Source organism: Coturnix japonica, chromosome 13, assembly GCF_001577835.2.
Source record: "Coturnix japonica isolate 7356 chromosome 13, Coturnix japonica 2.1, whole genome shotgun sequence".
Lineage (NCBI taxonomy): Eukaryota > Metazoa > Chordata > Aves > Galliformes > Phasianidae > Coturnix > Coturnix japonica.
Window position 1 is genome coordinate 874,578 of NC_029528.1, and position 22,035 is coordinate 896,612.

The following is a 22,035-nucleotide window of genomic DNA, read 5'->3' on the forward strand; positions in this document are numbered from 1 at the left end:
ATTCTAATCTAATTCAGTTTGGGAGAAGCACCCTCAGATGTTCCCAGAGCAAATCACATAAACAGAGCCGTGCAGTTCAAAAGCAGAAACTTCTGAGAAGTCTCCTGGGAGGCAGCGCTGCAGGGAGCTGCAGGGAGCAGGAGCCTGCACGGACTGTCCCACTGTCCCCCTGTCCTGCTGTTCCACTGTTCTGCTGTGACTGCCTGCCAGGGCACTAACATCCCGGGAGGTTGCTGAGGTTAATGGCTGAGCTGCAGGCTGAAAGCATCCACACTCTCTATTCCTGCTGAGGAAAGGAGGGTAGGTTTCTGCACGCATTAGTAAAAAGGACACTGCTGAATTGTCTCTCTTTTAATGGATGAGCACATAGAAAATACGTTGATGAATGGCTGCTAGTTCACGTGGGGCTAGCTACAAAACTGGAGACTTTATGAGAACATTTGGCCTAATTTTCAAGTTGGACTTGTGGAAAATTTCTAGACCAGGAGCCAACTGAGAAGTCAAAGAGATGAAGGTCTGAGAAGCGGTGATGCCAAACTCCTGGGCAAATGGAAAATGCATGGGGCAGAAAAGCAGACCACACCCCCACCCTGCACTGCCCTTCCCCAGAGCACAGAGCCAGCATCCCAAATATTGCAAGGAAAGTTTGTCACTTCCCTCTGCTCTTCCCAAACAAGATTGCTGCTCTTGTGGCCTACAAGCATCTTTTTTTTTGTCCTGACATACTTACCAAAAGCACATAAATGCTTCGAGAATAAATTCAGGATTATGTGAGCACAACACACAAAAGAACTACGGAATTTATACATACCAATAAATACAAATGGTTGTCTGTATGCCTGTGAGTGTGTATGGAGTCTCAAAATGCACCACCTTCAGCAGCTATGCCTGCAGCACATCTATCTGCAGTCTCCTGAGCGTGCTGCTCCTGCCTTTGAAGAAGCAGCTGTAAGGATGCCTGCCAGATCCCTGAGTCCCCAAAGCCCATGGAGCTGTCTGACTGCAGGCAGAACATGGGACTCCCAAGTTAAAGCTGCTTCACTAAAACAAACACAGACACCCAAAAAAGTAAATAAGTCATAAGATACTTGGAATATGATGTCATCTGGAATAAGCCAAGCAACAGACTGGGAATTTCAGGATATGTTCTCAAGTGTGAAATCCAGGAGAAGACGTGTGGTTTCTGCTTTGAGCAGTAAACGATCCCCCTCCTCCTGAGCACAGACCCATAGCTGTGCTGCGCCTCACCTGCACTGGGGTCTGCAGAGCAGGGGGTCCCTGCTCAGGTGGGCTCACAGCTCCAGCAGAAGGCTGCAAGAAGTACTGCCAGGAGTGGGCAAGGGCAGCAGGGGCTCCCGATGCCTGCGCCCACCCTGCTGGGCATGGCCCTCAGCACCATCCTGCTCCTCAATGCCCCGAGCAGAAGTACCAGCTGACACAGATGGCATGTCCCCCTGCCAAATCAGCCAGATACTGCCTGCTGAGAGCACCACTTGCTTATCAACCATCATCACTCACTTTTTGAAGGCATGAAAAATGCGGCGGTGACAAACAAGCATCTCACAGACACTGCGCCCCAATGACCCCTGTGACACCCCCTCAGGAGCTGCATGGACATTTTCCTAGCTGGAAACCCAACACGTGGGACCAGCTGCCATTCCAGCCTTTGCAGCCAGATCCAGGGTGTAAGCACAAGATTTACTACAGGGATGGAGACCCCAGCCCCACGCTGAGGGCTGTACTGCTGGCTGCTGCACCTCGGGTCCCTTTACACCCATCTAGGGCATTATGTTGCCCTACAGGGCACTGCCCTACAGAGGGCTTCTGCAGCAGCCCTGGGCACCACTGGCAGCCACATTCCAGCGGCTCCTATGCTCACAACTTCTCCACTGTGGCTTCGCCAAGCACAGCTTAGAAAACAACAGGGTCCTGGCTCAGAGCTTTCTGCAGTGAATGAAATTAAAGCTGCAAAGAGTTCCCAGGCATTCACAGCCTGCAAGTGACCCCCTTCCCCCCCCCCCCGCCCTGCTCTCAGTGTGCCTTCTGGGGGGTCCTTTCACAAATAAGTTTCTTCTCACAGCACCCAGAAACTCAGCTTCTCTCCTTCAGAACTGCCGACCTTCACACCTGGCTGATATCACCACCAGCCACACAGTGGTACCACTCCTGAAACCAGGGTTTGCCCCCGCGCTGCTTTGACTAACGAAGCCAGGCACAGGAAAAATTCACTTCTCTCCTACTGCTGACAACTCCGCAGCAGTTAAAACAGAGCCAACAAAACACCAAACCAGTTCATTTCTGCTGCAGAAATCTGCCTTCTGAGCAGGAACGGGCACCAGAGCTGCTGAATAAGGCTGTGTCATGTTCACAGGGTTATTTTTCAGAGTGGAAAAAGTGACATCAATTCTGCAAGGAACCAGCGGCATTTAAAGGTCTACTCACTGCTCATGTGTTTCTGCTTATGTGTCTTACAACTGGTAATTGCTGAAGCTATTTGCGTTTTTAAGAGACTATTTATTCCAACAAACATCACCATTTGCCATTCAGTGACGCTACCCTCATTATTTGCTGCTGGACATGGATTTGGGATCCCCAAGGACCCCAGAGCAGAGCATGGCAACGCAGCAGTGCCAGCTTGGGATGGAGAACATGCACTGGGATGTCCAGTGAAAATTTGTTCTGGTCCTGTAAATCAAAAGCACATGGGAATAACTTCTCTTCCTCACACTAACTGGGCTATTTTTTTCATGACCACTAGACCTTAGGTCTGCTCCTCATTTCTTTCCATACCCATGGAGGGAAAGAAATAGCCATACTTGGTCAATAAGTAAATAAAATAAAATGCAAACAGACACATGACGACTAAACCCAAGTTTCCCAAAGCTATGATTCCCTAAAGCTGGAGTCCCCAGGGCAAAGAAGGCACTGGATCACTCAGCCACCCCAATGGGACAGCTATCTCAGGGGCTAGCCACCCCGGGGGGGACAGGCAGCATTTCATGCCCAGCCCAGTACCCATCCCATGCACTAGATGGTCTGACAGAAGCCACAAAGCCCTAAAGGCACCAGGGCTGTAACACAGCTTTAACCCAGTCTGCACATGGCTGAGCTCCCAGCCTGGGGATGCCTTCCCATGTCCTGCTGGGGTACCTCCTTGGGATTTTAGTAAAACAAAGCCAACCCAGAGCTGGTATTTTCAGAGACAGCCACCCACACAACCGACGCTCTGGTCCCACCTCAAAGAAAAATGTGCATTTTTGTGCCTGCTTTGCACAGGTAAATCCTCCTGCCCCACCTCCATGCTTCACCCTGCTCCAACCGTGGAGGTTCCTGCTCGTCAGGCTCTGTGGCTTTCCCTGGGCCCCCGCAGGGCCCCCCTGGCTCTGCCCCCACCCTCACCCCCGGCGGCCGCAGCCGCCACTTCCCACCCCCCCCAGCTCCCAGAGTTTGGGGTGAGCTCGGCAACTCCTGGCCTCCATCCCAACCAAGGGGCTCCTGTGGGGCTCTCACAATTCCCATCACGCAGCATTTATTTCCAAGTGCCCGGCTGTGCCTTGGAGGCCTTGTGCTTGGCTCTGCAGCCAGGCTCACCCCAGCACTGTGCCAGGAGGGATGCCCAGTGTGGAGGAGGCATGTGAGGACTGTGAGCCTGCCCCTACTCGCTGCCCAGCGCCCGCCTGGGATGGCCAGAGCTGTGGTGTCCCCGTGAAAGGACAGCCTCACAACCTGCTCTAAAATTAGCCCTGGGATTGAATTGCCCTGTCACCACTCAGAGCTGCAGAGCCATGTGCTGCCTGCAGTGCTCCAGCCAGGGCACCCAGCACAGCATGGCACAGCACAGCACAACAGGCATGGCATGGCCTGACATGGAACAGCACAACAAGCACAGCATGGCATGGCACAACATGGCCCAACAAAGCAAGGCACAGCTCACTGCTGCCTTCAACCCACACTCTCCAGCTGTCCCCACAGCCCCTCTCTGAGGCTCAGGGCTGAGGGCAGAGCAGCTCTGCACGACCCTCCCATTGCTGCCAGGCCCCATGAGTGCTGGCCGGGTCCCCAGGCATGCTGCCATGCAGGCGGCCCAGAAATGGGAGCTTTTGTCTCTGAGAACACTGCTAAATAATACACGGAGGGTTTTGTAACTTCCGAAACCCACTATCCCTCGGAGTGCATTAGAAAACTCTAAGAAGTAACTGTTTGGAAATTTCCATGTGACTTAGAACCATCCCAGAAATACTATTGGGCTGCGCTTTATTGTATCAGAAGCAGTGGAACATTCTTCACTGGCAGCAAAACATTAAAAAGGGTGGGAGGTGATAAAATGAATGCTCAGAGCTACCATTGGGAAACAGCGCTGCAAAGACACGGCCAAGGACTTCAGGAAGGGAGAAGAGTTCCCCTCCCATAGCACAGGGATGTTTGCTGGTCACACAGAGCCCAGATTGCAGCAGGCAGTGAATTCTGGGTGCTCCTCTCCCTCCCCACAGCCTCCCTGTGCTTGCAATGCAAAGCTCTCCTTCTGAAAGGGGAGGCAGAAGCCCCCTGGGCACTGTTGCACGCTGACAGTCATAAGAGCTCGCGCTGATGACTGTGAAGTAGCAGTGCAAAAATCCCGCCTGTCTGGTTACATGGAGAAAATCAGCGGCCCCACCTCACCTTCAGAACAGTCACGCACAGAATGAAACTGCCAGGAGAGGAGAAACTGAAAGCCTTGCTGCTCCATCCACAGTATCCAGTGAGCCTCGGCTGCTCCTGATTTTACAGACTCCAGTACCCAGCAGCAGGAGCAGCATCACCCAGCAGCAGTGCCACACAGCAGCAGCTGCAGACCCAGTTGCTGAACTCACTACACATGAAAGCAGAAGCCATCAACCCAGCCTGCAGCACCCAGCCCTGCTCAGCTGCACACACCCTGAGCATGGCAAGGATCCTGAAGGCAGCTGGATTCTGTGGGCAGCACGGGGTACAGACAAGGCTGGGAAATAAAGAGAGAAGAAGAAACAGAAGGCAGGCACCAAGCATGGTGCAGGCTGTCAGCGCAGCACACCCAGCTGAAAAGCAGCTCCTGTGGTCATCTGCAGTGACCTACAGCTCCACACCACCAGAGCGAAGTGTTCGTTTGGAGGACTTTAATAACCACGCTCACAATTCACCTTCATCACACAACTGACTTTGAAAACTTCCCCCATGGCAGCTGAAGGATCTCCCTGTGGTAGAAGCACAGGCTTCCCTGGCTTTTGTCTGGCCATGTTTTCTAGGACAGCTTTCTGCAACGTCAAAGGTAAAGAAAACCAGAGATCATTTCGAAAGAGAGTGCCCATGCAGGGGGTGGCAGCAGGCAGCAGCTCCACTCCCTCGTGCCCACAGCTGCAGCGACAGCCCCTGGTGGGGAGCAGCCCTGCTGACTCACAGCACAGCTCCCGCCCCGAGCGCTTCTTCCATAAAAATAAACCCAGCCCTAATAAATCAGCGCATTCCCATAGTAAAACCCTGATTGGTGGCTGGGAAGGAACAGCCTTCATCCCACAGCTGAACTATTTCCCTCTCGGCTGGTGATGGAGGAACAGGACTGAGGAAGGCAAAGCCTCGGCTGCTGTGGCACCATGGCACAGAGAGTGTGGCTGCTCTGCATGAGATGTGAGGAGCAGGAGCATAGAGCGGCCTGAGGGCACGGCACTGCTCACCATTGGGATGCACTCGTGCATCTCCACCACTACAGACAGCGCTCACAGTTATTAAACACCACGTTTTAAGGCCAGCTCAGAATGTATCAGGGCTCGCTGCAGCAAAACCAAACCAAGAAATCCCTCATATGTGTAATTCTTCACCACTAAACCACAGAATCATTCAGGTTAGAAAATACTTCCATTCCCTCAGCTGCTCCCCATAGGATGTGTGCTCCAGGCCCCTCACAGCTCCACTGCACTCCTTGGGACACAACCAACTTTACTCCAACAAGTCTACTGAGATCAGCTGTTACCAGTTGTAACTCGTGTGAGCAAAAACGTACCAGAAGTGGATAAACCAGGGTCACCATGTGTCACACTGCCCACATGATCCAGGGGCCTGAGACCAGGCAATCAATGGCACCAAACCCACCAATCCCAAAAGAAGACGAGCTCCACAATGGGTCTCACAGGACCGGCAGAGGGTTTGGCATGGAGCTGAAGGAGCACCAAGAGCAAGGCACCAACACACCCTGCCTGCTGCCACGACACCCGCACCGCTGCTCCAGTAACTACAGCAGAGCAATGGAAACTCTCACAGCTCTAACAGATAACAGCAACCAACCTCATTGCCCATGGGCATACGGGAATTACTGCACAGCCCCAGCCACTGCGCTGCTTAAAGGAACAGGGCCGGCTTTGTACAGGTGTTATTTGCACAGCAGGGCAGAAAGGACAGCACTGCAGGACACTGGCACCATTCAGGCTGCTCTGACCCCAAGCATCCCACCCACACCTCCTGCTGCTGCCCCCAGTGCAGAGTCGGGCTGAGCACCGTGGGCTGGATGGAGCCAGCTGCAGAGGCAGCAAAACAATCTGAATTCATACAGCTACCACAGCACAGCGGAAGAAATCTGGCAATGACATTTTTATGGGACAAATGAGGTTAAAAGCAGACATTTAAGGACGAACGAATGCATCTCAGCAAACTTTAAAACCCAGCAGTGCTGATGAGCACTGTGCTGTCCTACCTGTGGCTGCAACTCTGCAGTGCAGCATCCCACGGCGGACACCTGCAGCACCAAGACCGGGGAATGCACAGCCTTGGTACGAGGCCTGGCTGCTTGGGGCAGCAGAGGTGGTGGGAAGGAAGTGACACCAATGGGTGATGGCCAGAGCCCTGCTCTGCACACATGCACTTACCTTCACCACACGCTGCTGCTGCCCAAGTGCTGCATCCTACATCAGCAGGACAGCCACAACCATGGGCACCAGCAGCGGCACCAAGCCATTTCTGTGGGGACCCAGGAGAAACCAGCTGAATCCAAGTGTTGACCACGGGCTCCTAAGGGCCTGGTTGCAGGACTGGGTGAGAAAGAGCCGCACTGCAGGCCGCATGGGGACACAGGGCAGGAAGGCTGCCCCACACTGACCTACACGGACACAGGGAATCAGCCTGGGCTCGAGGGACCACGGCTGCAGGGCTCAGAGCACATCATCATGTGTGCAGGAGAGGAGGTTCTGTGGGAAAATGCGCCGGCCCAGCAGGGCCACGGCAGGAAGGAAATTCCCCGTGGCAGCGCCGTCCGTGGTGCAAGGCTGTGTCAAGTCCAGGGGACTACACAAATAACTTGGCCGTCCCCTGGGAGTCATTGCTGAGGTCGCTATTTTTTCCCTTGAACTTTCCAGATGAAGGAAGCAATAGCAGAAGCAATGGCACAGATTTGGCCAGAGATCAACAGTACTGACAACAGTCATAGGATTTAAGTCAGAAGAATAGTCCTTTGTGTTTGCTGCAGTTATCTCCAGATGGGTCAAGCAGTTCAAGCAGCAATGCAGGGCTCAGCCTGGAGCACAGCCCGCAGGCTCAGAGCAGACCCACACTGCTGATCCCACAGCTCAGACCAAGACGTGCAGGACGCACCCTAGGCACCCATTAAAAATTAAAGCATTAAATTGCATTCTCCAACAAACTACTGGGATTCAGAGCGAGAAACAGCCCTGATTAAAGATTAAGGACGGTGAGCCTACAAAACACTAATTACCACCATACTTACAGCGAATTTGGCCTGTTGGGTTTAATTACTTCTAGTTCGAGATCACTTGTGTTCAGGTTGGACTGGGGTGCGCTGTTGGAGTTGAGGAAGCTGTTCATATTGGACGAGATGACGGATTCCAGGCTGGAGTTGATGATGCTGTTTCTGTTTTCCTCTGGAAAGCACCAAAAAACCAAGAGTTGTCAGACAGAGGCAGCCAGGCTGCTGCCCATCACCCCTTCCCTAACGTAAATTCAGCAGCATCCCACCAGACCTCCACATACAGGCACTGAGTTCCCAGCCATTATGCATTAAAGTATGAGAAGGAACAGCTATTCTTTTATCTTTTCAAAGCTGCAACTATATTTTAAACAAATAGCATTTTTAGCATGAAAATGTTAATTTTACTCAATATATTAATATTTTATATTCCCAAAGACTTTCAAAGGGCCACATAACCCGAGAAAGAAAGGGACGAAACTATGTGCAGGAATGAGTTTGTCTGTGGCTGAAATCTGGTACCACAGGACCTCAGAGAGGATGACAGTTTTGGAAGGAGAAAAGGACAGATCACCCAATTAAAGTTTATCCCAGACAAAGAATGTTTCAGTCTAAACGTGACATCAGCCACAATCTACCTTTCCTGCCCAGGTCTACAACCACAATGCAGCACTGCTGATAACACCAGTGAGGAGAAAAGCCTGCTCTCCCGCCCAGCTCACTGCCCCGGCCTGGACACAGATCTCCTTGTTTCCCTTCATCCTTCCGTGCTAAGAGGCATCCCCCTTATTTGTGTAACTTCAGCACTGAGGTGTGAAAATATTATGCATCACAAAGCAACCTCCCCAGCATGGGTTTCCTCCTCATCTCCATGCTGAATTACCTAAAATCACATTAATTCATTTTCATAAGATGCTTTTCCCGTATAAGCAGCAATTGTAATTGTAATTGGGAGAGGCAATTATCATCACTGATGGCACGGAAAGCAGCTCTACTGCAGAGAACTGCTACTTCTGTGATGATGTTTCCTGAAAGAGACAACTGCTGGAAAACACAAGGAGTGGTACTTTAATGACAAATCTTTCAAAGAAATTGTATCCCCTGTGCACACTGACATGATGAAATCGCTACTGAAAAGCACACAGTTACAGAGAACCCCCTATTCTTGACCCCATCCCAACTATATATTTACATTAAGTCAACAATGAATACTCACAGAAGGAGAAAGCTGTGTAAGAGAAACTCCTGAGCTACATGGAGAGCTAATCCTGAGCACACAGCAGAGAGGACCCCCTGCATGCCTAGAAAACAGCTTGGGAGCAGCACTGCCTCAGGGACGGGGCGGTGTGATGTTGGGTGAGCCCTCTGCCACTGTTTCTAAGGAAAACCAAAAGGCCATGGATGCAAAGAGAGGGAGAGCGAACCAACACTCCTCCTCACATCACTCACTGTGCTCCAGATTCTCATGGTGCCTGGACAAAGTCAGAGAGCTTACAAGGCGGGTGAAAGGCTCAAACCCCATTTAGCTCAGGCTATCATCCTGAGATCAGCCAATGCCAAGGATGAGATAATTACATTGACACACGTTACTGGGTTCCTGAAACTACACCATGAATCTTGGCCTCCAACAGGCTATCAAGGGAACTCTCCAAACACTGACTGGAAGACACAGCAGCCAGCAGATGAAATAAGGGAGAAATAAACCTGCCAAAGGGCCTAAAGCCCCAAAGAGGTCGATCCAAAGCACTCCTTGGTCTTGGAATCCAACAGCACAGTTTTCAGAACCATTCCGTGTGCTGCACAGCCCCGGCAGTGCCCTGCAGCCTATTCAGATGCCACATCCAGTTGTTTCCAAACACTTTCTGCCTGAGGCTAAAGTTCGAAAATAAGCTCTGTAAGCCTCACAAATCAGTGTCAATTGTCTGTGTAATCTCAGACACAGCTACCAGCCAACATTGAATTAAAGTCCCTATCAGCCAAGAAACTGGAAGTGTTTCATCTACAGAGGATGAGAGATGAACGGCAGAATTGGAAACCGTCCCTTTATTCTATTTCCTCCTTTTTAAAGGGCTGATACCATGTACAGATTAAGCAAAGGATTCTTTGCTGTGGCATTTTGCTCAGTCACAGCTCCGGGAGCAGAACAGCAAACTGCTGCTGTGTATTTCTGCTCTGTAGCATGTGAGACAGCCGTGTGCAGAGTGAGATGGGAGGGGATGCTGACTCCTTCACCAACATATCTGGAGCACCAAATAGAGACCAAAATGGAGAGATGATCTTCAACATTTTTAAATGACCACATCACCTACTCCACAGAAAAATACAGAACCTCCTGGCCAGGCTCATTGTGTCTGTAAAAGGAAAAGTGCCTGCGGGCATCCAGCAAGAAATGAGGATCAACTCCGGACACCCCATGTGTCCCTCAGCAGATAGGGATGTGGGAAGGGGCAGCAACTCTATTCCTAACTATTGCAGCCTGCACCAAGCCCTGCTGCAGCCTGGGATGCCAGGCAGGCTTTGCACTCTCCATCAGCACAGCAGTGCAGGGAGCAGAGGCCCTATCCCCTTACAGGATGCATCTTTCATCAGCACCAGCACAGCTGTGCTCCATGGCAGGGGAATGGTGGTGTGCAGTGACACGGGATGGGGGTGGGTGATGAGGACACTTACGCTTCTCATTGGGCTGCGCAGTGTGGAATAGGGTGAGCGGCCGCTCACTGCACGACGGAGGCTTCGAGTCCGTGCTCTTCTTACGGGACAGCAGCAGCTGTGAGTTTGACGGCAGTGTCTCCGGCACAGTGTTAAATATCTGTTAAAGCCAACAAAGAGATCTCCTCAGCATCACCTGCTCGAGCAGAGCAGCTCTCTGCCCGCAGCATCCTGCCATCACACCAAGGAACAGCACCAACCGAGGTAACGCATTCAATGAAGTAACATTTGGGGCATGACTTCCTAAACTCCACATTCCCATTCTGTTTGCACTCCTTTTCTCCACTCTTCACCAAATGTGTACAGTGCAAAATGTGACAAACCACAACAACCTGGCAGGCTGCTCCTTGTGAAGGGCCTGCAGTGCCCTCGCAGGTATTGGTATTGGTGGGAGAAGGCCCAGGGCAAGAACCCCAGCAGACACTCAGGTATGCACACATGGCAGTGCACAGCTGGACAGGGTAGGGCACAGCTGGACCACCAGGACGCAGAGGCAGGTTGACACTGAGCCACCTCCCAAACCCCTCAGGGTGGCACACAGCACCCAGGCTAAATAACACCACTCTCAACAAAGGGAAGACAAGAGCTAGCTGCCTTTCCAAAAGCACCAGTTTATTTTGAAGCTCCAAACAGGGAGGAGTCAGAGGACCCAGAGCCAATATAAGAAACAGTTCCTGCTAGGGGTGGTCTTGCAGCATCACACCCCTAGAAGCCCTGCCAGCCTCCGCAGCAGCACAGGGAGCTCTGTTCTCCTTCATTTCAATGCTTCTCCAGTTTGTTTCACTTTTCAGTTTAAGAAAAATAACTGAGACACGTTCCTCACCGTGCAGACCTGCGTTATAACTCTCCCATCCCAGAGTCCAATTAACGGAGAGAGCGAGACAGTTTAATCATCAGAGTGGGAGAGCAGCAGCCAGGCTCCATAAATTGCACGTACAGCCCCCGTGTGCTCACTGTGCAGCTGGAGGCTCCTGGAGCAACCCGCGCCCCTGGTGGAACACAGCCAAACCTATGAGATGCTCTGCAAGGAGCTGCTGCCCTCCAGCCTCAGCTGGAAGCTCCAGCCAGGAGTGGTGCAGAGCTTTACACCACGAGGAATTAAAAGCGCTGCCAAGGGCATCGCTGCTACAAAGCTTTGCTAATTGCAGAAAATAAAGATGGGGTGCAGAGGGCTTTGACCTCAGTGTTAATTCTGACTCTGACTGAGGCACTGCTGGGGTCTGAGTGATGCTCAGACCAGTCCTGCTGGTCATCAGCACTGCACACACTCACAGGTCAGCTGCTCCCTCCTTGGTCTGAAGGGAACACCAGCAGCACCGTGCACTGATCTCATCATTTCCCAACACTTCATACAAATTGCCTTTTCCAGAGCAGTATTAAAGGAGCCGCTTTGGAAAATAAAATGGATGGACACCTGCAATTTTCCAGCACTGCATCCCTGGTTTCTTGCAGAGGATCCACTCTCAGTTTGCTTGTCATGGCAACACCCAGAGCCACAGCAGAAAAACCATTTTATCCCTTTAAAAACACACAATCCACACGTATCCTGAAGCAGGTTATGCTACTGTGCTGCTCTCACAAATATACACTGCACATCTGCCCCAGCTCCGGTGCTTCAGGGCTCCCATCTGCCCCACTGCAGCTCAGGGCACACACACACACAGCAGCACTCTGTGCCCCACTGTTACACAGTGACAACAGCAATTTTAACAGGAGAGGCGTCCCACTTACCTGAGGGAAATATAATGTAATACCAGACAGTCGCTGATTGCCAGGAACCATTCAAATCAATTACATTTTCCCTGAGAATGCACTTAATCATAAACAGTGGCTGTGAGTCACCAGCGTAAAACAATATAAAGCAGCAGCAGCACAGCACAGAGGGCTCACATATTGCTAATCACCTACAGCAGCTCCTGCGGGGAAACTTCAATGAGTTCCAATCAATTCAAATTAAGGAATACACTGAAACTAAACAGTCCTAAAGAGGGAACGAACCCGCACCAGGACTGACTTTAAAGGAGATTTTCCTCCTGGCTGCTGCCTCCTGATACCTCCCTCTTTCTTGGGATCATTCCTGGAGAAATGGGGACATAGGTCCTACTGCCTCCTGCATGCAGCATGGGCAGCGCAAACAGCATCTCTCCATCCTGCACCATCAGTACCCACTGCATGAGAGCCACCCAGCAGCACAGACAGCACGCAGCACATACGCCCACCCGCAGTCGATGTGTGACGGTAGCACACAGCCCAGTCACTGCTTTTCCTTCTGCTGGTGCCATAAATTACTCCTAAGGAAGGGTAGCCATGGAAGCGCTCGGGAGCCCTGCAGCACCAGGTGTCATTTTGCTGGTGAGCAGCACTGCAGCCCACACAGGCGATCACTGCAGAAATCCATCATCAATCCCCCCAGGTGCCACCTGATGGAGGAGGTTCAGCTTTGGATGGAACAAGAACCAGTCTGAGGGCCTGCTTCTGCAAGGACCTGCAAGGAGAAGGCAGCCAAGGAGCTCAGCAAGAAAAGGGTCAGCAAAGTGCACCCACAGCAGAAACACAATGCTTGAATGGTTTCCCGGTGCCACCGCTGGGACACTACAGATGGACAGACGGATGGATGAACAGACAGGCAGATGGCCACCAACAGCCCCACAAGGCTCATGCACGCTGCTCAGCACAGGGCTGAGGCTCAGCCACAGGCTCATGGCTGCTGCTCACAAGCCCCTCTGCAGAAGCCCATGATTAAGCAATCTCTGTAACTGCACCCCACACAGGGAGAGAAAATAGCTCCTCCATGCTAAATATCTGCCTGTGGAGGAAACTTCAACAACAACATACAAACTGCCCCATCCATCCCTGCACTTGCTGCCCCTTGACAGCATCAGGAGGGTGAGCCCCAGGGCTGACACCTGCACCACATGCACGTGGGACTCAGCCTTGCAGCGTACACATGGAAGGAACTGGGGGACTAACAGTCTCTGGAGAGAGCCCCAAGTAGCAGACAGCCCCGAGCAACACATCCTTCATCTCCCTGGCCCTGGCTGCTTTCATAACACAGGCCCCCAGTAGCACTGCATGGGAAGTGCAGCAACACATCATCTCTGGCCAGTAGCCCTGGAGGTTGCTGTGCCTCACCACCACCTCATGCATGCACAAGCACTCTGTGAGCAATGCTCATGTTCAGTGTTCTAGTGTTGCCATGTGCAGAATTACACGGCCTCCCACAGGCACTCATTTGAGAGCTTTCTCCTGTTATCACCCCAAAGGTGACCAGGTCCCCAGGGGTCAGTGAACACCCCATGGGAGGGCCAAGAGCCCCTCAGCTGCAGCAGAGCGATTGCAGTGCTGCACCAGCAGAGTCAGCAACAGGTGGGAGCATCCCTGCAACAGACAGACGCAACTGCATCGTGTCACAGTAGAACAGCTCTGAGGAGAAAGTCGGTGCTTGGATAAACACAGATGTAGTCAGAAAAGCAGGAACCAAGCCGGGCCCTTTGTGGCTTCTGGCCACAGACAGCAAGGAGGGCCCTGGGGAAACGGGCTGCAGCTTGCAAAGTGACAAATCTGGCGTAGGAAATAAACCATACTGATAGAAGCAAGTAAGGTCATTACCTTCTCATGGTTTTCTATTAAAATTTCAATCACAATGTTCTGAAACTTGATGTCCATAATGGCAGCAACTGTTTCCTCCTGGGGTCGAAGCAGTGTTGGCCCAAATACCACACCCAGATTAGCAACAGTCATCAGGTTCTGCTTGTGGTTATCTGCGACTCTGCAAAAGAAAAGCAACAAAAGTAGGTGATGGGAACAATCAGGATGGACCCCCATCCTTGCCTGGCACCAGGCTTACGAGTCTGTTTGCTTTCCTATCACTCCTGGGGAGCCCCCTGAAGCCTCAGCCACGTGGAAAAGTACAGCCCTAAGTGTTGTGTTATGGCAGGCACCGCAGCTCAGGATTTGGCTAATCCCATAAAACCCCAACACTTCCCCGGCCACTGAGGCTCATGTTGCAAACCACTCCCAGGAAAACATCTTGAATCATTAATGCTTGAAACCCTTCTAAAAACAAATTGTTGGACCTCTGACACACGCTGCTCTCCAGCTGAACAAGTGACCTCATATGTTCCAAAATCCAATCCTTTCTCACCCATCTTTTTTTCCTTCACCACAGGTCAGCCCCAACAGGCTGCCTGCAGGGGTCCAGGCAAGTAAACCTCCCAGCCAGGGACACATGGACACTCCAGCCTTGCTCCCAGACAGGCCATGTGGTGACATGTCACACAGTGACACGCAAGTCACAAGGAGGTGACAAGGAGGACGTGCAGCAGGAGCCCACAGCCCTGTTGCCACAAGTCACTGTGGTTTTCTCCTGCCCTCTTCAACCAGGAAGCTCAGTGACTTCAGAACCTGACCCATCGCTTGGAGAGCAGTGCCTTCTCCCTGTGGTCTCTCTCCCACTTCCCCTGGAGAAACACACTAGTCTAGCATATGGGAGCAGAGGACTCAGACACTGCTACAAGTTGTTGCCATGAGCTTTTATTGCTGATCACAGAACTAAGATTGCAATGCTTATTTGTGTGCAGACGCAGCTAATTTCAGCACACTGTAAACTCAAAATAAGCTTTCTATCCTTCTCCATCCAAATCTCATTTGAGTCAGAACTCTTTACTCTTCATCCCACACAGGGCTTGCTGGGTGGCAGCAGCAGCAGACCTTGGGATGACTGGAGCTTCCCAGCTTCTGTCCCATGCAGCCTCAGCCCCAGACTGGTCTGCTGCATGTTCTGGCCCTGCCACGTGCCCCAGCCCCACAGAGCTCACACCAGCCCACTGAGAATGCCCAAGGCTCAGGTTCTGACCTGAAGGTGCACAGAACCTGAAGGTGCAGAAGTCCCTTTCACCCATCACCTCCCCGCTGTCAGGAAGCCCTGGATGTTTCCTGGTGGTGTCTGAGAACCCCCCCTGCCTGCAGAGCATGGCCGCATGGCCAAGCACACAGAGCTCTTTCCTCCTCCCACACCTCCCTAACAGACATTTACAAATGCCGCTGGAACTTTCACCTTGCAGCACCATCTGTACTTCAAACGCACACTCGCACGCTGCCATTTGGGTTTCAAAAGACTGAAAGTGAAATAGCTGTGAATAGTACTAATAAAATAATAATTGTAACGATCTTCTGTGGTTATTAAAACAATGTTCATTTAGTAAAAAAAAACCAAAAAAAAAAACCAAAAAAAAAACCAACCAAATTGATCTGAGTCTTACAAAATTAGGTCCCTTCATTTCTCAATACCATTATCACGCAATACATCACTCTAATAAATTGCCCTGTCATTGACTTATTACCGCCAGGCAGCCCTACTTGGTCCTGTTAATTATTACGGACTGCAGCGTTAATGGGTGTCCAACAGGAACGGCCCCACTGCACACACGGCCCCACTCTGCTGTGCCCTGCTGCTCCAGCTCTGCAAAGGGCCAATATTTTGTAACCGTACAGCCCTTAGTCCCTACTGGAACAAACAGGGTGGCACAGCACCGCTGCACTGCACCGCACTGCGGGTACTTTTCCACCAGCAGCCCTTATAATGGTTACTAAAGCTATGCTACAAAACATGATTCACCTCTCACATCCTTCACATTCCACATCCATTATCCACATGATGATTTGCTATATATTATACCTCTTCATCTGCCTTTGTACCAGCAAATAATGCCCTGGTTTCTAAAGATGGGGTGTTCTCATCCCAAAGTGTCCCTAATGCCAGTGTTTGTCACAGATGCTTTCTGCAGACATCACTCGTTCCATACCAGAGCTGCCCTCCAGAAGGTTTCCAAGTATTTGCTGCATTTTCCTTTTAACCTGCTGTTTCTTCCTGGCCCTCGGTGCACTCTGAAATCAATTGCACTGGCAGTAATTTAGCTAGGTCCATTCTCAGGGCTCTCTCCACCCACACTTTGCAGTCTCCTGCAGCACAGACGGGAGGTGGGGACCCAGCACTGCTCCCTGGGCAGCAGTGGCCGCTCACAGCTGGGCTCTGGGCTGGCTATGGGCTGTCCCTCCCAGCACCCGCTGCTCTGCCAGCACCCACTGCGGCATCACAGGCACTGATGCAAACACTGCCACTGCTGCAGCCCTGCAGCACCACGGCCCTGAGGCCACGCAGCCACTCAGCTTTGCATTCACTCTCAGAGAAACAAATGAGAAGAGGAGCAGAGCAAATCCATGTTGTATGCTAAATTAGATTATGCCTGGGTTGCTTGGATACTGTATAATCACCGGCATGACCAAACATAATTTAATACAGAGTAATTGGTAGTCAGGCTTCAGTGCAGGGGAAGCATACAGGAACGGTAAATATTTCTTTTTTGCACAGGCTTGAAATCAGCATCAGGTAACAAATGCGCTGCACTGAGGCATGGCGAGCTGTGGGAAATGCTGTCCCAGCACTCCTTTATTTTACAGGTGTCAACAAACCCAGTTTGTCCAGCTTGGTTTACAGCTCCTATTCACCTGCATGGAAACCCAATTATGGGACCCAATTCCCTCCCTACTGACTCACTGTAGTGGGAGAAGGCCCAGGAACACCACACAGCAGCTATCCCACACTGCAGCAGTGCCCAGCGTCCAAAAAACAATACAGTCATCCTAACGAGCCCTACAGGATGGAAAACAACACTGCTATACCACACTGCTACAAGGTCAAACCACATTTCATGTCTATCACCACCAGCAAAGCTTCCAGTTAACATGAAAACCCGATCAGGGGGTGAGCAGCCCTACCATGGCTCAGGCAGTTTGCTGCATACTGAACATGAACAGACAATGAGCACAGACAGCTGGGTGGCAGAGGCACTGCTTTACCTAATAGCACTGAGGATGGCTCCGGGGGCAGCCAGGGCCCTCTCACCTCCCCCAGTCCCATCTCTGCCATTTGGGTCACACGCACCCCCGGACAGAGAGTGGGCAGCTGCTTGAGCACACAATTGGAGGTATTTATGGGATAAAACCTAATGAGTTCTGGGAAATGTTCCTGGGTGCATTCAAGTCATCCCTGCACATTATGGAGCTTAATTGGGCTGCAGCTGATGAGCGTGTAGGTGGAAGCAGGGCGAGCGTTCAGCCCAGCACTGCAGGGGGGGTAGGGAGGTGGGGCAGGGAAGGGAAGGGAGTTGGGAAGGGGTAAAGAGAGGCGGTGCTGCTGGGAGAAGGGCATGGAGGGCACCCAGGACTAGGGGCTGCTGTGTAGAGCTGCAGTGGGACGCCCAGCACACAGCCCAACAGCTCTGCCTGCAGAGTCGCAGCAGCTGCTCTGGGGTAGCATGCAGGAGTGCTGTACGCCTGGAGATGAAAGGGGTATTGTCAGTGAGGTCATCAGTGGGAACATCGGTGTGATCCAAAATCTGGAGACCCTTGTGTGGAGTTTTGTCAAAAACAAACGTGTGTCAGGAAAGAAATAGCTCAAGTTTGAAGACCGCACTGAGAACAATGATCATGGACACATCTCCAAGTCACTCCAAGGAGATTTCTTTTGCACTCAGCAGTAGCTCTTGCACAGCACATGCGTGGGGCAGGGCTGGAGCAGGGCATGGCCATGGGCTGCAGTGCAGCTGGGGCAGCTCCAGCTTCTGAGCCAGAGAGCACAAACACAGAAAGGACTCACCTGCAAACTGCACAGCCCTCACTTACCCCATTGAGCTAAGACCTGGATATGGCACCTCTGGGCTGCTCATGGCCAGGAAGGCACAATGGAGCTGCTGGGACAGGATACAACCAGCAGGTCCAAGAGGAGGCACAAAGCCTCCCAGCACAGACAAGGAGAAATGTTCTAACAACAGCAGACAAAGTGCTCAGCTGCAATGCCCAGCCAGCAGCCTCACGGCTCTCAGGTTTCCCCGCTCTGCGCTGCGTGCTGGGAGCCGTCCTGCTGCAACAAGGTTCCCTTCTTCTCGCGGGTGGATCTGGCCACAGCTGGAGGCTTGGGTTCGCTCCCAGGGCAATAAAAGTGCTCGTATCACACTGAACAGATGCACAGGACAAATGCTAACCTCGGTGTCGGTAAGGCTCATCAGTGTGAATACCATGCACGCTGCGACTTGCAAGTAAAGCACACGTGGTGCTGCAGCGCAGGCTTTGCAGAGCAAACCTCCACCTCTACATGCAGCACCTCTGGTTTTGGCAAGCTGAGCTGGATGCCAGATTTTAGGGGGAATGCATTGCAGGAGCACAACAGGATGGTGACAATGGGGGACACTGCAGCCATGCAGTGCCACTGCAGCTCACACTCTAGGGAGGTGGGATGGCACTGAGTGCAGCTCCTGTAGCGCACATCCCGACCCCAACCTTCTGCTCCTTCCCTAATTCCATGTGTGAGCACAGTGCTCATTTGGAACTTCAGCCCATTCCGCTTAATTACATCTTTCTTCTAATTACAATAACAACAGTCACTTCTCCCATTAGGGACAGCCCCGCAGTGTGGCTTTGGCTGTGCAGCAGTGCCGGTGTCCCCATGGCCCCATGCCCTGGCACTGCCACCACCGTCGGTACACAGGCTGGTGTTTGGAGAAGAGCAGAAATCACCAGCACTTTTACACTGCAACAAGAAAATCAGCACAGCCCTCTGATAAAGCACCAAGAGAGAATGAAAAATGTAAATGTAAAATGCACCAAGAGGCTTAAAAAAAATATATACCAAAAAACACTCTGCTCTTGTTTCTATACACAGTTTCAGTTTCACTGTGATAACCGATTACAAAGAATCCAGTTAACTACATGCCACCCCCAATGCCTACCCCACAGAATCCCTCCCAGGGGTGACAGCACGTGGTGTCAAGGTGGCAGCACCCACAGCTGCGTGCTGCTGGCCCCACTGGCACAAGCCCCAGTCCAATGTAAGCAACCCAGCATCAGATCCAGACATAGGACTCCCATGTTCTCTGGGGACACCAGACGCAACCTGCTTAGAGATGCTGCAGCCTCCAATGCGTGCTCCTTGTAGCTCAGAGCAGAGCTTCTTCAGAACGCACAGGGCCTGCTGGGCAAAGCAACATGGAAAGAAAGCCACTAGCAAATGCAAACGGCTGATCTCTTGGCAATCCAGTTTTAGGAGGTGAAGAGTTCATCTGCAGAAGTAGAACAAAACCCTTTGCTCGCTCACATGTTACGGGAAGCCAAGTATGAAAAACACAGAGAACACCTACGGGATTATTAACTTTTTTCATTCTGCAGAATTTCCCATTAACAACGAAACCAGTGAGGAGCCAACAGAGTGGGAGAGGCAGCTCATACCAGGCACCACAGCCACCTCTCCATGTGCAGGAAGGCTCTGGCAGTGGGGACCATCACCCTCAGCCCCAGCATTGGGCAGAGAACACCCCAGCAGGCAGGGGATGCATTCCCAGCACAAGGCAGCTTGGTGCCCACCTGGCACAGCATTCCACCCTGGTGTCAGGAGGGCCTGGCCATCATACTACCACAGAGCCAGGTTGTACAGCAACAGCAGATAAATGGGTTCTGGCCATTTGAAGACAGATGCAAGATCTTAGGAGACAACGCCTGCAATTGCTGGAGGGATTTGCACATCCGTTGACCTTGCTTAAGTGCTTCCTTTTCCTCTGCATGACCCAAGCACACGAATGGTTTCTGCAGGAGGCAGGGAAAGCACAGAGGGACACTCCTCTGTGCTTGCAAAGCCCCGCTATGCTGCACAGCCCGCATCTGCTTGTTTCTGAGAGCGAAGCACCCTTTCCCATCAGCCAGCTTTGCACAGGACAAACCCATTCCCACACCGGCGTGTGGGTGAGTGCCATGCCCTGCTTCCCTCAGCCCCTCACCCCACAGCCTCAAGCCACTCAGGTTCAGCTCGCTCCAGGGCTGACCTTAGTGGGAGTTGAGCAGCAAATGAACGCAGAGCTCAGCCTTTGGCTCTGCAGCCACATTCCATTCGAGATCTGCAGCTCACGCTTGCCGCATTTCCACGGCACATCTGCTGCCTTCGGTGCCCGCGCTACACCTCGGCCAGCACCCAGTGTTTACAGAGTTTCCCCAACAAATCCATCTTGTTTAGAAAACTAAATCCCTAACAAACTGCCTTAAAGCTAATCGTATGTCCAGGAGCCTAACACACAAACAAAGAGAACAAGGGAAACGAAGCCATTACGGTAAAAACATGCAGATTTCATTAATGCTTCAGATGCGTGTGAGCCTGGTGGAGCCCAGAGCCAGCAGAGCCCCGCCAGAGGCGCTGCGAGGGGAGCAGGGCCCTCCGCAGCCTTTGTCTTCCCATGCAGCTACAGGTGGTTCCAGTTAGCTGCTGTAATTAGATTAGCCTTGCAGCACGGTCACACTACGATTTCAGACTAATCTGCTGAGCCATCTCCCCACCACAGCCTGTCCCCAGCACTACAAACCCCAGATCTGCACAGCCCTGCACTGCTGGGGGCACGGCGCTGTGCACAGCCTGTCAGCCCCAATCCAACACAACACAGCAGCACTCAATGCTGGGCTGGGTTGGACTGGGATTTCCCCCCCACTCAGGAACAAAATATAAACAGACAACTGGCTATACTTGCTATAATAATGTCAAGGCACTACAGCAAAAGGGATTCTTATTGATCTTTGTGGGCTTGGCTCCAGTTAGGAAGAGGACAATTTGAAATAGTTGCTTAAAGTTGTGTTTTCAAAGCCAGGGAAGAGGAACACAACCCGTTACCCCAGAGCACAAAGGAAGCAGAGGAGCACAGCTCCGCACACAGGACCCCGCCGGCTCCAGCCCCAGCCCAACCCAGCAGGGACACCTGAGCCCCGCTGGGCCCCACATCCCCCAGCACAGAGGCTCTGCAGCCCCCCTGGCACCCAACGACTGCCCTTCCCCCCCAAATGAAAAGGCTTTTTTCTGACATTCACACAGAACTTCCCACATTTCAGCCTGTGCCCGCTGCTTTGGCTCCAGCACTATTCCATCAGCTCCAGCCACTCTTGCCAATTTTTTTTTTTTTTGCTGCTACTTTTTTTTTTTTTTTTTTAATAATCGTGATCAGTCTAAATTTTCTTCCTTCCTTCCCTCCTCTGTGCGCTTTTCACACCAACAGCACTGGCACAACTGCCCAGGGAGTGGTAGAGTCACCTCCCCTCTGGGCGTCCACGAACCATGGAGATGTGGCACTTGGGGACATGGTCAGTGGGCACGGTGGGTTGGGTTTGGGTCTGGCGATCTGAGAGCTCTTTTCCAAGCTGTGATTCCATTGCAGGGTACACACAGGTAGTGCATGCACCCACACGCAGCTCACCCAAGCACCAAAATGGCAGGAAAACAGAAACAGGGTGGTAGCAAGAAGGCGTGCAAGGTCCATCCCTATTGCACAGGCCAGACACAGACCTTCCACCTTCTCTCCACCAAACGCTGCCCTCTGCCACCCCAGCGAGCACCCAGATCCCATGGATCACCGCAATGCTCCACATGCACAGAGCTCCCCATGCAGAAGCCGAGTGCTGGCGGAGCGCGGGCGCCATTTCCAACATGAGGAAGAGGGAGAGCGGCGAGGGAGGAACACTGCTTAACTCTGCTTACACTTTCCATGCAAGGTCAAGAGATCTCGCTTGCTGTTTTCTTTTGGCAGCCAAATCAG

The 22,035-nt window shown here is 52.0% G+C and overlaps 1 protein-coding gene across 5 annotated transcripts in view; it reads right to left on the bottom strand.

Moving 5' to 3' along the window:
* The window catches only part of ARHGAP26 (Rho GTPase activating protein 26), a 97,914-nt gene that overhangs the window by 12,721 nt on the left and 63,158 nt on the right, over window positions 1–22,035 (bottom strand). For 4 of the 5 annotated variants that reach the window (XM_015875478.2, XM_015875476.2, XM_015875479.1 and 1 more), the window contains exons 18-20: window positions 14,024–14,183; window positions 10,376–10,514; window positions 7,727–7,880 (exon numbers count right to left, since the gene is read on the bottom strand). In XM_015875478.2, the coding sequence (XP_015730964.1) occupies window positions 7,727–7,880; window positions 10,376–10,514; window positions 14,024–14,183 (453 nt within the window). Of the gene's footprint in view, window positions 1–5,409; window positions 7,595–7,726; window positions 7,881–10,375; window positions 10,515–14,023; window positions 14,184–22,035 lie in introns of those variants that run through there. The other variant, XM_015875480.2, reaches the window with a different exon arrangement.